Below are 16,363 nucleotides of genomic sequence, written 5' to 3'. Positions count from 1 at the left end.
GTGACAGTTCTGACCATGCTCAGACCCACCATTTTCTGCTGGGACCAATTGGGCTGTTCTGAGTAAACTGCAGGTCCCTTGATCCCACAAGGAAATTATGTTTCTGAGCATACTCAGCCTGCTTGATAGTGACCTCGGCGTGCTTCCAGCGTCAGTTACTTCCCCATTTTGCAATAGTAAGGGTTATTTTTCTTTTCTTCCAAAGCAATGGGGAACTGGCAGGGGAGGTCATTAATGACTTATTCTGAGGATTGACCCAAAAAGGTGTGTAGGTTTGCATGAATCAGGTTTCCCTCCCCCCACCACAAGCAGTGTTTTTGTTTTTGCTGCTTTTGCATTTTCGGTTCCCCTGCCCACAAGTTTTTGCCCCATTCCCGGCGCTTGATTCATACAAACCTCTGTAACAAAGTGGTTAGAGGGTAAAGTTGCCAAACACAGATTTTGAATTGTACTGATTAGTTACAGGTGGAATGTCCCTATCTTGATCTACAACTAGCCCACCTTTTGTCTTAAAGAGCAAATGGAGGAACATTCGACTTTCTACCAAGAATTATTTGATTGTGTGGCCCAGTCTTACCTTTCTCTCCCTCCCTACCCACAAGGTTAAGTTTGGGAAAGGGGGGGAGTGAAATGAATAGCAAGCAAAGTTGGCATAGAGGTGAGCTAACTACAGACTGAACTGCTGGTTACAAAATGAGGCAAGCCAATCTGCAGAGAGGGGTTTGGCTCACCTTGCAATGGCTCACCTCATAAGCTGGCCTAAGTTTTCCAACCTGCAGGAGTTATTTTCTGAACATTCCCTATTCTGGACATCTGGGGTGCTTCCTGACTATTGCTATTTGCAGGCAGGAGGTAGTCACCTACCAGCAAATTCAGGTTGCACTATTAAAGCTGACTGGGAGCTCTTGTGCTACAAAACCACTTCCCTGAAAAGATATGAGATAGCGATAAGGAAAATGACAGGGGAATGCACTGGAAAGTGTTGGGTAATAACACTTGCTTTGACACAACAACATCTAACCTACCCACAAACGAATCAGAATGAACACTCATTAAATAGTCAGTGCATCTCCCTGCAAAAAGTAAGGATGCTCAATAAACTGGTCTGGAAACCCCCTTGATGCCGTGCCAAGTTCTGATTTTGTTGCACGTTAGGTGAAGCTTTCATTCTCCTCTCACTCCCCAGTTTGTGAAACTCCTCCTTCCAAAAGCAATTGGGTGCAAACTGTGTTTTGCCGAGATCAAAGACTGGCTTGCAATAAGCATGCACATCCCTTGACTGCTCTGCACCTTACTGATTGCCTTCATCACCAAAGCATTGTGCTGGTGATGACAGCAGGTGCTGAAAGAATTCCATTTGCGGTGTTAGAAGCTGGCAGTGAGGAAAGGCTGGAGGAAGCTCTGCCTGCAGAAGAGAAGACTGAAAGAGCACATGGCAGCATCCTTTATACAACTGAGAGGGGTTTCACACAGAAGGTGAGAAAGACTTGCTGCCTGCTGCCCTACAAGGCAGGACTAGATCCAATGGGCTGAAGTGACAGGAGGGTAGGTTTTGGTTGAACATTCGGAAAATAAACTTCGTTAACAGTAAGAGCAATTTGACAATGGAGCCAATTGCCCAGGGGGGTGAAGGGCTCTTCCTTAAGGGTGCTGGGACTGTTCTAGTTCTGGATTCCTTGCACAGAGCAGGAGTTGATCAGCCTTCCCCAATCAAAAGCCCTTCAGATGCTTTGACTACAACTCTCATTCGCCTCAGCTAGCACAGGGCTGATGGCAGCTGTAGTCCAAAATACCTGGAGAGCACCAGGCTAGCAAAGGCTGGTCTAAGTGGCCTAGAAGGCCCCCTCCAGCTCTAGGATTCTGCTGGTTAAGTCACTTGCACCTTCAAGCCACTTCTTGGATACTATTGCTGCAGTCAGTAAGGTTTGTATCTGATGCACAGGTTCACCTTGAAGCTTTATTATTGTTTATTGCCAGTGGCCACGACAATAAAACACACATGTGTAAAGAAAGATAATCATCAAACCAATAAGACAGGGATGAACCCTGACAATACAATCAAAGAGATTTAAAACATACATTTATTAACAACTCTTCCCTTAACATTTAGCACTGTTCCAATTCAGAAAGGCCTCTACAGCTAGTGAAAATAAAGTGACCCTAGAGCTGACGGATTCTTCTAGATCAGCTAGCAGCCATCTTATTTTAAAATCAGCTGGTTGGGCTTGTAAGCAGGACTGAATGGGGAGATTAAACTTAACCTCCAATGAATTATATAAAGAACAATGTAAGATATAGTGCACCATATTCAATTTCACCTGTTCTGCAGACACAAAAACATTCCTTTTCTGGCCAATCAGAAAATCTAACAGGCAAATACTCAGTTTGGAATCTAAACTGAGTAAAAGCATGCCTCTCGGGCAAAAAAAGTTAATTCCCAGAAGTAGGTGGCCCTTTTATCGTCCAGTTTTATTATACGAAATGACAAGCTTACAATTCTTAATGTGCTCAAGATCCAATCTAGTGTGAAAGTCACCAAGCAGTATATTTGTTGCACTGGCAGAACGTTGCTGCACAAGATAAAACACAAGCACTTTACCCAAGATTGTTATGCAACAAATTGCACCAGAAGGAATAGTTGTTGCACAACCTGCTTCTGCTAGCACAGCTCTTGTGTTGGATTTCTTTGTTGAGCAACCTTTAAACTCCTGTACTAGTGGACTGAGAATGTTGGATATGCCCGCGAGCAACAAATGTTCCTGCACGAACCACGAAATTCCCCCTTTCCCTGTGTGATGCCTCCCTGATCCTCCCCACCCCCACACCGCAATCACGGAGACAACACTTTGGTTCCAGAAGAGAAGATGCCCTCTTACCCCATCCGAGGCAGAGGAAGCGTTTACGAACTAGGCGTGTCCGGATCCTGCCAATCACAGCCAAGTAGGATTGCCAGGCCTCTGTCAGCACCCAGCAAAAGGAGGAGAGGAAGAAGAAGTGGAGGAATGCAGCAGTCATGGTGCACACGCCCTGGAGATTGGGGAAGAGAAGAAAGAAAAGGGAGTGAATGAGAGTCATCAGAATGCAGGAGCGTCCTACATAAATGAGTTGGGCTGTATTCTAGAACAAATGGCATGCATGCACACCCCTTGCAATTGAACCCCTTTCCTTGGAGATTCACTTTCCAAATCTAACTAATAATGCTTTTTAGCATTTGCATATTTCAGGAATCAAAAGCAGGGGTGAGTGGAAGGCAGACTGGGATGTTGGGATGCATTATTGCATGCTGGCTGTTCAGGAATTTAGTATGAGTCTCTGTACTTGAACCTTCGAGGGGAATTTCCTCCCATGCTGGCAGATTTCTGTGTAACTTGCAGTAGATCAGAAAGGGCTTGTGACGTGCAATTGTTTAACAACAAGAAAATGACCTAAATTAGGCTGCTGAAATAAAGAAAGCTAACCTCAGGAGTGGACTTTTTGTGTGTGAAAGGACTGTGAGCTCAATTCAGTTCTGGCACTGAAAACAAATTTGCGGGCTCAGATGTGCCTCAGAGACACCCTGCTCTTTCTTTCTAACTGTATGTCTTTTGCACCTGGCTCTGGTTGACAAGAGCATGAAGTCCTACTAAAAATCAAAGTTGATACAGCAAACTGGGAAGTCTGGCCCAGAAGCCCACAACCAAGCAAAGGGATTTCCTGTCTCCTGTAGCATATTGTGTGACTCTGCTTTTCCATGACATTGTCATCACTGATACATTGCTGTGATGTCATCGACCCAAATCACATGGGTCACCTTGACAATCAACTGGATTAAAACAACAGTGTGGGGAAATGAGGCCGATGATTGCAAAGGGAAGGAGCAGGATGGGGGAAATGGCACGAAGGAGAACAGTATGGAAACAAACTGAAGGTGGGATGTGCTTTTTGACACTCCTGAAAAAGTTGTACTGTGAAGAAGGAGGCCTTTAAGCCTCTGTGCTTGCTGCAATGAGCATATTCTAATTTGTGAAGCCATCTGGTGCATGAATGCACACACATGTGCATACGGCTCCTGAAACACAACACTGATCACAGGGCCCCAGTAGGGATGGGAAAATCTGTTGATTTCAGTTTCTCTCAGTTCCTCATTTTTTCCAGTTTTATGCTCAGTTTTCCACATCACTTTGCAAATTCCTTTTTGAAAAAAGCCCTCATGTAAATTCGCCAGCAATTTAGGGCTAATTTCTCCTAAGAGATACATATTTGCAGTGCTTTTTTTCTGGGGGGACGCAAGGGGACACATACCCCTAAACATTTTGTGACTCTTTGCACTTCTGTCCATTTACTGTATTTATTTTCCCCGATTTGAACTATAAAATGGTGGTTTTCTTGAGTCAAAATGAGGGTACCCCTAAACATTTTTTTTTTAGAAAAAAGCACTGCATATTTGTATGCATTTTTGCCTAATACACACATTTCTGCACAGTGATTTCCCCTATCATGATGCATTTTAATGCTGTTTTCACTAATGCAGTCGTACCTCGGGTTACAGACACTTCAGATTGCGTTTTTTTGGGTTGTGGACTGCCAAAACCCGGAAGTACTGGATCAGGTTACTTCTGGATTTCGGTGGTCGTGCATGCGCAGAAGTGCCGAATCGCAACCCATGCGTGCACAAACGTGGGTTGTGAATGCTGCGGGTTGCGAACGTGCATCCCGCATGGATCACGTTCGCAACCCGAGTGTCCACTGTATATGCACTTTTATGTGAATTTTACCCTAGCATATGAATTTCAGGTCACCTTACATGGCCAGGGAACTGTACTGCTAGTTTTAAAGTATGGCTATGTTTCAGAAAGCGTGAATTAGGTAGGTTTCCTTTAAATGTGAACTAAATCAAAGTTCTCCCCCACCCAGGGGCAGAGGAAGGGGGGCGGTGGAGGCGGTCCACCCCAGGTTTCAGTACTGAGGGGGGTGACATTTGGCATGCCGCCCGCCCGCAACTCCAAAGCCTACCCCGAGCTGTTGGGGGAAGGGGCGGAGCTGCACTGCCTTGCCAGCAGCCTTCCCCCCTTCCCCCTTGGTTTTGACAGCTCAGGGGAGGCTTGGGAGTCGCTGGTGGGTGGTGCGCCATTGCCTCCCACTCCCCGGCTGCTTCCGGGGGGGGGGGGAGCCTCCCCCGAGCTGTCAAAAGGAAGAGGGAAGGGAGGAAGGCTGCTGGCAAAGCAACGCAGCTCTCTCCCCCCGCCCCTGCCCAGGAAGCAGCCCACCATGGGTGGCTCGCTCCACCCCTCATGCATGGCTCACTCCACGCCACTGGGCATCTCACCCCCTGGGACACTCGCCCCGTCCCCACGGCCCTGCCCCCGGGTGCATAGCATGCGTCGCCCTGGGTGCCAAAGTAGCTAGCTTAGCCTCTGCCCCCACTTCTGGGTTCATTCGCATATGGAAATTTATTCAAAATAAAACGGGCCCTGTACTTGAAAGACACTGCAAGCCCTGCGCTGTATCATTGTGGGGCTGAATTTCAAAGCCTAAGGCAAGCGACACAACCGTTCCTTTCCGGATGCTGGATAAAAACTGGCAGAAGTGGCTGTTGTCCCCACCAGCCTCCACCTTCACTCTCCCACCGACTTTAATCAGTCAATGGCTGCATTGGGTTTACTGGCATTGTAACAAAGAGACAAGTGCTAATAGGGCATGCCTGGCTCTGGTCCACAGGCTGGAGAAGGAGCTAAGCATGGAGAAGGGACACAAAACACCAGCAATGCACAAGCATAATTTGGGCCATGGAACATAGGAGATTCCCAACGTTGCAACAAACGGCAAAGGGATGGCCCACCAGCAGCATCAGCTAACGGGCTCTGCATTTAGCCAAAGCCAGGCCTGCACAACGTGGGACTAGGGACAGAGAAGAAATCCATTTTAAATGGATTTAAACATGGAATTTGGCAGTTCGAAATCACCCCTTGCATCGAGTGCCTGCTTTTGTGCATGTCTCCCATGCCTTGTTTTCTTAAGAGCCTGACTATGCATATAAACACATACAATAAGAGTCAAGTTCCAGACTGTAATATATTCCTGCGGCATAATGTCACAAGTATATTCATATACACTAATATCAAGCAGGTGCCTTCACTGTACTCTTTTCAGGGCCTGCTAAAAACATTCTTCTTTAGTCAAGCTTAGAAAGTTTAGGTATTTTTACTGTTTCGTATTGTAACTTCTAAATCATGAGTTTTTCCATGATTTTGTTATTTTATCTTTTTGTAAACTGCTTTGAGGGTTGTTTTTTTTTATACAAAAAAAACCCCAAATCAAGTAGTGTATACATTTTATGATAAACAAACAAGCACATTCAACCCATTAGGTACATTTTGTATGTATTTACTTCTCTGCTGGTTAATTTAGGAAACCTGCATATTTGTATAATATGTGATTAGCCTTAGATGTTTCAGCTTCTTATGGAGATTTAGGGATGGACAAATATGTCACTTCACCCCATGTTTGTGAATTTCTCTATGCATTACTTGGTGGGAGAACTCCACTGCAGAAGTGTGAATCTTGAGAGACTGCTGTACTTTGGCTTGCATTTTGTTTTGGAATTAGGTATGTTCACCTTTAAATGTGAACTGTATCAGACTTCTCCATCACCCCTATGGCGATTAAGGAGCGAGACAGGAATTAGGACAACTGATGTGGGTAAGGTAGACAGCGAGAGCCTGCCTGTGGCCCATGAAGCTGAACACAGCCCACCAGCTGTGCATTAAGGCCTTTCAGGGGCTTGGCAGCTGCCCTATTTTTGGACCTAGCATGGCCTGAAGATTTAGAAGCAGAGTGGCAGATGGGATACCTGAAGGCGGGGGTGTGTGTGTGGATATTTTGGATATTTGCACATGCATTTGTTCCCCTCTAGCAGCTCATGTTGATCTTATGGTATTTTAGATATACTTTAATTTCTCTCTCAGAAACTTCAAATTGTAAGCAGGGTATAAACACGAAAGAAAGAAAGAAAGAAAGAAAGAAAGAAAGAAAGGAAGGAAGGAAGGAAGGAAGGAAGGAAGGAAGGAAGGAAGGAAGGAAGGAAGGAAGGAAGGAAGGAAGGAAGGAAGGAAGACTATCCTCCTGTGCCCCATTACAATCACATCTAGTATCTTTTTCTTTTTGGGATGGAAACCTAACTAGGCCAGTGTGCCAGAGGTTCCCTACCACTGACTCATAGGGTAGATGGGCAGGGTATAAATACAGTGGTACCTCAGGTTAAGTACTTAATTTGTTCCAGAGGTATGTTCTTAACCTGAAATTGTTCTTAACCTGAAGCACCACTTTAGCTAATGGGGCCTCCTGCTGCTGCCGCGCCGCCAGAGCACGATTTCTGTTCTCATCCTGAAGCAAAGTTCTTAACCTGAGGTACTATTTCTGGGTTAGCGGAGTCTGTAACCTGAAGCGTATGTAACCTGAAGCGTATGTAACCCGAGGTAACACTGTAATAAATTATTATTATTATTATTATTATTATTATTATTATTATTATTATTATCATCATCATCATCATTATTATTATTAACACATGCTAAGCAGTGAGAAATTTACAAGATACTTTTCATTCCCATTGTTGATTACCAATGAGATTTTTTTAAAAATCAAAACAATTGGGAAACTTTACAATCTGATAGTCTGCAGTGCTGAAAATTGGTATGTTTCAACTTACTTTGCAATGCAGTGGTACCTCAAGTTAAGAACTTAATTCGTTCTGGAGGTCCATTCTTAACCTGAAACTGTTCTTAACCTGAGGTACCACTTTAGCTAATGGGGCCTCCCGCTGCCACTGTGCCGCCGCTGCACGATTTCTGTTCTCATCCTGAAGCAAAGTTCTTAACCCGAGGTATTATTTCTGGGTTAGCGGAGTCTGTAACCTGAGGCGTCTGTAACCCAAGGTACCACTGTAGTTTTGTTTGTTTGTTTTGCAATTCATGCTGGCAATAGTTGCTCAATCGCAATACGATTCTCTCTTTTGAAAACCAAGCAACTCCTAATTGCCTGTCTCCAGCCGCAGTCCAGAAGCAGCAACTCCCCCGACCATTTCATTAACAAGGGTTTCATCCAGCGAGGCCCAGATGTGCTAGCAGCTCCTCTGGCATACACGTGCCCCTCCTTGTACTACTCATGCCTGCAACATGCTTTCCGAGCTCCTCCATGTCTCTAGTACATCAAGAGGAAATGCTGCAGGGTGGTGATCTATTATGCATGAGGTCCCTTGCACAGCAATGGATGGGCTGCCTGGGGGCTGAAAGGAAGGCTGCAGCCACCTTTGATCTCCCTGGGCTGAAATTCACATGTCAGTTCTGGAGGATTTGCACTGCAGAAAGGATAGGTGTGGAGGGGAGAATGGATGAAGATATGCTGCTCCCCAGATGGAACCAGAGCCTGACAGAGTTGTTTCCCCCAGAGAGTCAAATATGGCATAAAAGAACAATTGTTGTTTTAGATGGACACATTCTTTTCTTCCCTATCCCACTGGTTAAAGAGATGCTACAGGTTTTGGAGTGCCCTGAAACCTGCAAAACCCGTGTCACCAGGGATAACAGCTGGACACAAGAAATGAGAGTGTACACCATAACACTTTTGTGTATAAAGTTCTGACTAGTACAAACATTTTTGCAAGCAAACTCCTCTAAATCAATCCACTTCTGTATGTTATTTTCACTGTCATATGGATCCACACAAATTTCCCCCTAACATATGCATTGGTGTGCATTCTGTGAAGTGCATCGCAACATTTGGAGAAGTGTGAAATTAGGCAGTTTCTCGGTAAAATGCAAAGTGAAATGCAAAGTGGGCAGAGCAGTCACTAGTGGTGGCTGCTCTGCCCACCAGAGCTTTGGATCCAAAGGGACCAGGCAGGCTGGAGCAGCTCCTCTGAGATTACAGTGGTGGTGGAGTGGAGCAGGGACCACAAGGGTGAGATGACTTTAGTTGGTACTATGGGAAGGGTGGGCAGTGAGAATGGTACAGTCCTCACCCCTTACATTTTAAGGGAGCTCACTGAGGCATCTTCTCCTGGACTCCTCTCCTCCCCTGTAAAACTGCTCCCCCTACCTGCAACTGATGCCCATGTTCTTTCAAGCCAACAAGAAACAGACATTCTCAGGCACTGAATTCTGTGCCCAAGCACTGCTTCTGTCTCTCTTAAATAAGAAACATTTTCCAGCACACAGTACTTCTTTACTCGGCTATGTAGCATTGCCCCCTTTTCTTCCTGGGTGTGCTGGCTGCAGATAACCAAATATTGCAATTTCCTTCATGCAGACAAGCACTAGGGCAGGCTCTCTCACTCAGTATGACTCATCTCCCAAACAGCTGCTGCCTCCTTCCTTCCCTCTCAGTGCCAATGATGTAGCTAGAGAGAGTTGGGGGCGATGGGAGGGGGGAGAAGTGACTGGGAAAGCTCTTCAAACTCTTTTGAGGTGGAACATATAAAGAGTTCCGGGTGGGGTGGGAGCTTCTCTAGGCCAGAGTTCTGTTCCCAGCTGCATTCAGCTTGCCTCTGGGAATCTGTGCCTTAAGGCACAGATAGTCTCTATACACCTTCAAATATCAGGTTCCAAAGGCAAACGAAAGGAAGACACACAATCAGAAGCATGAGAGAGAAGGGCGGGGGAGGTACACATTATGTGAAAAGCTGTAGAGAGGATCCCCTCAATATGAATTTAGAAGTCAAAATTAAATAGATATTCTTTATGAGCTCAACTGTGTTTAAATATTTAAAAACAAGGTATAAAATACTCCATCTGCTGGGTTAATATTTAACATTATATTATTTCATGCACCCCGACTAGGTTGATAAAGTACTTTTTAGGTGCTTACATGATACTATTCATATTATTTAGCACCCAATCTCGCCCAACTTTAAACTTTTAAATCCCACTGATCTCAGTGGGGATACTTAAGCTCATCTTTAAATTAAAGCTGGTCTGAAAGTTCTCCAATGGGATAGTTCAGCCTAATGTTGGTAGTTTGTGGGGGCACTGAAACCAGTGCCACCTTTGCAAACCTGTTGTCGCCACTTCTGCTATTTCACAGCGGCGGCAGCAAATGCCAGCAGTGACTACTATTTTCCCATATAACCCTTATCAGGGCCATGTTACATCATGATACAGCATTGCTTGGTAGACACCCTCAAAGGCCACTGAGCTGCTCCTCCTGTCACTTTTGCAGTCTGCAGATGGGGCCAAGAAAGTGGTGGGAGAGCCCATTGGCTTAAACCTCCCCACTGAAATCAAAGAGAGGTTCACGATTGCTTAACTTTAAAATACACCATTTCCCTAGTGTTCCATTCAAATCTCCATCTTAATCAAACTGTAAAATCAAGTTATCACGCATTTCGAAAAGGTGGCCTTTTTATTCATATTCTGAATATCTGGCCCAAATTTTGAAAGCTTCCCTTTAGCTTTATAGAGAAGATGCGTTTTAAAAAGTGGAAGGTGGACAGATAGAAATCTATGTCTGAAGCAGCATGAAGCCACGCTCTCAAAGGCTGAAAGAAAGTGGCATGACCTGCAGATTTCTTGCAAAGGAGTAACTTTTTTCACCTTACTGAGCATCTGGGACTGCCCCACCAGGATCAACACATTGGAGGCCAGAATGGAGACACAGAAGTTCAGGAGAATGATGGAGCGTTCCGACTTGATAAACCTGCAAGAAAGAAAGTGATGGGGATGAGCAGCTTTGAGAGATACTTGGAGCACAGGGGCCAAATTGCACCCAACATTGGGGGGGGGCTGACATCATGCGCATGACATCATGTATGCAATCACAATAAAAGGGGTAAACATAGTATTCACTATAGAACATAATTCAAAACGACTTGGTGAAGTAATGGATGGGTCTTCCTGGATTCAGCAGTACCTTCTCTATGCCTTCCCCACACCCTTTAGGATGCTGATTTTACCGAGGGCCCCTCCCCCTCCTGATTCTATGGCCACACCTGTTTTGTTGCAGGCTTTTAAATGGTGCCCTAGTCCAGCAGTTCCCAATTAGCAGAACCCCTGTTTTTCAAAAGCCAAGCCATAGACCTGCTACTTATCAATGCCCCAAATTTCTATTGTGTGCAAGATTTTATATCAGCTCAAAATCAGAATGCCCACCCACCCCCATCACTCCATTCAGAGAACTCTTTCACATCTCTACCAGGATTTTGGTTAACCAGAGCTAGCTCAAAGAGCAGTTCTCGAGTCTACTTCTAGCCATGAATAGCTGAGCCAACCTACCTCCAAAAGGCAGCGTAGATCACCAGGAGGGTCAACAAAGCCATACAAGAAACAGCACAACCAATCATAAGTGGGACAGAGGGGGAGCTGCCAGATTCCATGGCCTGCAAGAGTAGAAGCAGAAAATGGAGAGAGTGAGAGTGAGAGAGTCCCCACCCCTCACACAAGGTGAGCTAAGTCTGGCAGGACAGCTTACTCTATGGACTTAACCATTTGTTATATGAGGCTGGTTGTCCCTTTGAAGAAAGTGAGTTTGTGGCACAAGGGCTCCAGCTCAACTCTAATTGCCTAAATCTGAATTTGCCACTTTGTGATTGAAACACACCTGAAAATAGCAACAATCTGGAAGCACCCTAAAATGTTTTCCTTTCAATATGCAGTTCCTCCACTAAGGACCTGCTTCCCAGCAGAAGCTCAGCATGCAAGGAAGTCAGACCTGGTTGCTGAAGCTCTGACCTCATGGTTCTCACAAGCTACTCTTGAGTTCCTGTACCAATAATTTAGGAAGTTTCATCACTGTAACTAAACCAAGTTTTACTGCCTGTGCAAGTTTGTTTTTTTATAAATGCTGTATGGAAAAGCACATGAATCTGACCTTAAGAGAGTTTGTAAGCAAATCATTTTTAGCTTACCAAATGTGTGGTCTTTTTCTAGGCTGGGGAAAAGTAAAGATTTGGAAACCACAAAGGCATATTTAAAAAATCTAACTGCCTACATTTCCATGCTTAATTTTGCTGATTTTTAATCTCTGTTGGGGTTCTCTCACCAAAGAATACTAACTCCAAACTTAGATCTTGGCACCCAGGAATTCTACTTTACATCTATGTTTATTTATTTTTCTTTCACCAACAAGCACAACTTCATCTAACCACCCCATAAGCAAATAAAAATGAATGCTCAATGAATAACTGCTGTTGTCTAAGCCCCTGGAAACAAATCAGTATGACTGCTTAGCAGAAAGGTCACCTGGAAATGACCAGAGGTGTAATAGGAAACTGCAATACTGTACCAGTTTAACACCCTCCTCCCTCTTAGAAAGCAAAGAGTGGTTTGCCAGCTGACTGGCAGGAGTAAAAGTGGCTAGATTAAAGATCTGGCTCCAAGATTCTTCTCACCACATCTGTTAATAACTTGGGACCAAAGTTTCATGCAGAAAGCATTATGTACGTGCACATACACACAAATGTGGGAATTGTAGCTTAGTGATGGCCCTGGGAATTCTTGTTCCACAAACTACAACTCTTACAGCCTTCCTATAAGAATCTGGTTGGCCCCTTTGAGAGCAAGTTGCTGGACTAGATGGGTCTTTGGCCTGACCTGACAGCAATGCTGTTCCTATGTTCTTCCAGTTCCCAGGGTAGGGTTGGGTTGGGGGGAGTAGCACCGGAGAAGAATTATTACAAAACCAGTTTGCGCCTGGTCTTTGGTCCCTGTTGAGATGGGGGAGAAATGGGACAGCTTGAGGGCCCCTTTGGCAGGCATGTGGCTAAAGCCTGCTCCCTTCTCCGAAGTACAGCCTCTTCTCTGACAAGCAAGAAGCTCTGCATCTCTGAATAACCCAATCTCTCCCTGCCACCTTCTTCTGTTTTGCTTCCTGTGGCACATGGCTTGAGGTCTTGGGTGAGGGAGGGAAAGGGGAGAGAATCCGTTGCCGCTTCTCTGCATTCCTCAAGGGTGGCTCTCCATCTCCTTGCCAATAGGGCATGCTTCCGGAATACCAATGACCCCGCCTGGGTAGGGGAGCATGAAAGAGGCCTGTGACCAAGGGATGCAAGCAAAGCTCCTCTCTCTCCCCTTCCTTCAGCGGCATCGCCAGCGTGGCAGAGGAGGATTCCCAAGCACGCCCCCAAGATGGTTGCCCACTTGCTTCTGGCACGGGCTCTCTATTCCTCCTCCCCATCGCTCAGCGTATTAATGCTTTGAAGGCTCGCTAATAACTCTTATAAATTTCAACCACTCTAGCAACGGGCGAGCGTGGGGGGGTGAGAAACGCTGCAGAGAATAGATCCACATTATCTACGGCATTATCTACTTAAAGGCGTCTGGAAGTGGGAAGAGTTCAGAGAGAAAGTAGGAGGGTGGAAACAATGGGAAGGGTGAAGGGGGCTGCTGAAGAGGAGAGCGGAGGAGGTAGGCACAGAGAGGAGACAAAGGGAGCAGATGCTGGGGAGTGGGGGAGGTGAGGAGTGGGAGAGAACAGTCACTGCCATAGGAAAGAGTTGGCGATTCAAGTCTTTCTAAACAGAAAACCTACGTCCTTGAAGTGTTTTGCAAATGTGTGTGGGAAGCTGGCTCTCACCGTTCACTATTCAGGGAAAAGGTAATCTGCACTTTGCACATGTGCTGAAGCACTTTTTCAAATGTCCTCCTTCTCGGTGGTGGCAGACATCCTGATGATGGTATTGCCCCCCCCCCCGAAGTAGCAGCCTTGGCATGTTAAACCATATCTGTTTGCCTGGACATTTGCTGCAGTTGTTTCTTTTAGACTGCAAAAGAATTTAATTCTTTTTCTTTTCCCTGCTTTTATTTGCTGGATTATTTTTGTTGTATTAAAAACTATGGCAACCTGCCCTGGGATCGATCAACTGATCAACTGTGGGTTAAAAATGCCTGTGATAGGGAATGAATTTATTTTAGGTATTTATAATCCATCCTTCACTCAGAAGTCCCAGGATGGCAAACAATAACATTAGCATCACAATTACCAGTAATTTCTTGATTATCACTGTTTTTTATATTTTCAAATATGAACCAACCAATTAAATAAATCTGAAGCCTGCATAATAGCACCAAACAGAGCTTTGTTTAAATGTCTGCCACCTCCTGCCCATTCCCTCTCAAGACTTTGACTGGACACAGACTCTTGCATTTTCCCCATCAGCCAAACCACTTTTGTCTCATAGCACTTGTCTGATTAGCCCTTGGTCCAGTCTTTGCCAACCTGGCCCCTTCCTTTGTTTTACGCTACAAATTCCATCAGTGGGTTGTGGTCCAAAACATAGGAAAGGAATCAGATTAGCAAAGGGTGATTTAGCCTGATGAAGAGTTCTGGAGAACTTGAAACCTTGTCACATTTTGTTAAACCTTGTTAAACCTTGTCACACTTTGATTGAGCTATATAGGAAACCCTCTATTATGGACGCTGTGATTTTTCTTATGGGTCCAAATGGCTACCTTTACTCCCCACCAACTTAAATATTATTTTGCATCTCCTTAGATCAATGAGAAGAGGGATACAAGACTCTGAGTGGGGTACAACAGCAGTAGGAAGGGATGGCAGAAAAACTGGGGAGGGGAGCTTGTTGATATACATTTGCAAATTACCACCCCACCCTCCCCAACTACAGCTTGAGGCTTAGCTATCTCTGTTCTTTTGCATACTGAATGTGGTTATGTGTGTGCAGAGTGTGTGTATCACTGTCCCTTAATGCAAGCCCATCGCTGGCAGGGGCCTAATGGTTGCCATGGAAATGATATAGGTTTAGATCAGGCTGCAAATAGTTATTGTAAGGCCAGCATGAAACAGCCTTCCAAAATTCTCCACCCTATTTATGGATGGCACAAATAGTGTGGGTGTGATTTTACCAAATATTTTTGGTTGAGGGGACAAAATTATTATTATCGATTATTATTTATTGGACTTATTAGTCACTAATTGATGAGGTAGAAGAAAGAAAAATCAGAAAATGGTCTTCTGTGACATTTCACTTCTGTTAATGTTGAGCAAAACTGCATTGTTAGCTCACACTGATGACCAGAGGAAGCGATGGGCTATGAAAGAATGACCTGTACTCGTAAAGTCCAGCTTGGTGTCTTTCTTCAATAATATTTAATTTGTTTTCTGAAAAATTTCAGCCTACCTCTGGGTTTAGGCCTAGCTGGGAGGCTGTGTCTTCCCCTCAGGCATGAGCCACAGGCCTTGCTTTCACAGCCTGCCCTGTGAAAGCAAGGCATTCCCTTCCTCTCCACTCCTTCAGTACTGTTTCTTCTAACTTTGGCTCGAACATGCCCTTAAAACATTTCCAAAAGGTAGGGGTGGTAACATCACAGAGGTGACTGCTTATTTGCAAAAGGAAAAGAAAATTAAGTGGTGTCAAAGTAAGAGATCTGTGAAGTTTCTGGGTATGTATGTACAAGCACATGAAAGGAAAGGCACCCAGGGAGAATTTAGGGATGCTTCAGGGATATGATCTTGGTCAGTTCTGATAAAATCTGATATGTTCCATATCTCTAGACTAGAGTGTGGATGAGAACTTGGTTATCCACTGGATTTTGAACATCCCAAATGTCCCAATACAGCTCTCGTTGTTGTTTTTTAAAAAAGTATCAAAAACTCATTTTTAAATGTGTACTTTTGAGGGATGATGTTTAAAAATGCATTCTTTGAGAGGAATTGTGTTTAACACAGACTATTTGAGACAGACTGATCCATCTATATCCCTAGGAGAAATGAGTACATCTGCTATTTTAACAATAATGGTAACACTAACAACAACAACACACAATAACACTGCTAATAAAAACGGGGTATTTATATCAACACTTTGATGTGTGAAAAATATTCCACATAATAATACCTCAATAATCCTTTCAATAACATTTTAAGGCAACTCAGTGTAAGACATAAGAAACAACATTTCATTATTCTCAAATTGTGAGATTGAGGTATTGTGTATAGCTACCTCATGAATTCACAGTGGCGAAGATTTGAACCAGGTAACATTTGAACCAGGGAACTTTCCACACTTTTAAACCTTACCTCAGTAATCCTTACGGCAACACTTTAAGGCAGGTCAGAATTCTTATCCCCCAAATTGCAGATTGGAAACTGAGGCTGACAGCTACCTAGTGAATTTACAGTGGGCGGAGGTAAGATTCGAACCAGGAGACATTCCAGCTCACAGAGCCCATACTATCAGACTTTGCAAAGAGCTCTCAGGGAGAAAGGTAAAGGGAGAGAGAGGTGGTAGACAAGAACATGCACGGGGAATCTGGGTAAGTGTTCAACAAAGTTGTGGGTGTGCACATGCAACTAAGCCTAACCACCCTGCAGGGATGCAACCTTGCAAAGTCCCTTTGGGTCCAGATCAGTAGTAGGCTTGTTGAAAATTTCTCAT

The 16,363-nt window shown here is 44.6% G+C and overlaps 1 protein-coding gene across 4 annotated transcripts in view; it reads right to left on the bottom strand.

Annotated features, from left to right (window-relative positions):
* ADGRB2 (adhesion G protein-coupled receptor B2) overlaps positions 1-16,363 on the bottom strand; it is a 167,019-nt gene that overhangs the window by 27,720 nt on the left and 122,936 nt on the right. For all 4 annotated transcript variants that reach the window (XM_081922850.1, XM_081922851.1, XM_081922849.1 and 1 more), the window contains exons 17-19: positions 11,247-11,350; positions 10,569-10,671; positions 2,877-3,027 (exon numbers count right to left, since the gene is read on the bottom strand). In XM_081922850.1, the coding sequence (XP_081778976.1) occupies positions 2,877-3,027; positions 10,569-10,671; positions 11,247-11,350 (358 nt within the window). The remainder of the gene's footprint in view (positions 1-2,876; positions 3,028-10,568; positions 10,672-11,246; positions 11,351-16,363) is intronic.

This window comes from Podarcis melisellensis, assembly GCF_964234715.1.
Source record: "Podarcis melisellensis genome assembly, chromosome: 8".
NCBI lineage: Eukaryota > Metazoa > Chordata > Lepidosauria > Squamata > Lacertidae > Podarcis > Podarcis melisellensis.
This window is presented reverse-complemented; position numbering and strand designations above follow the sequence as displayed.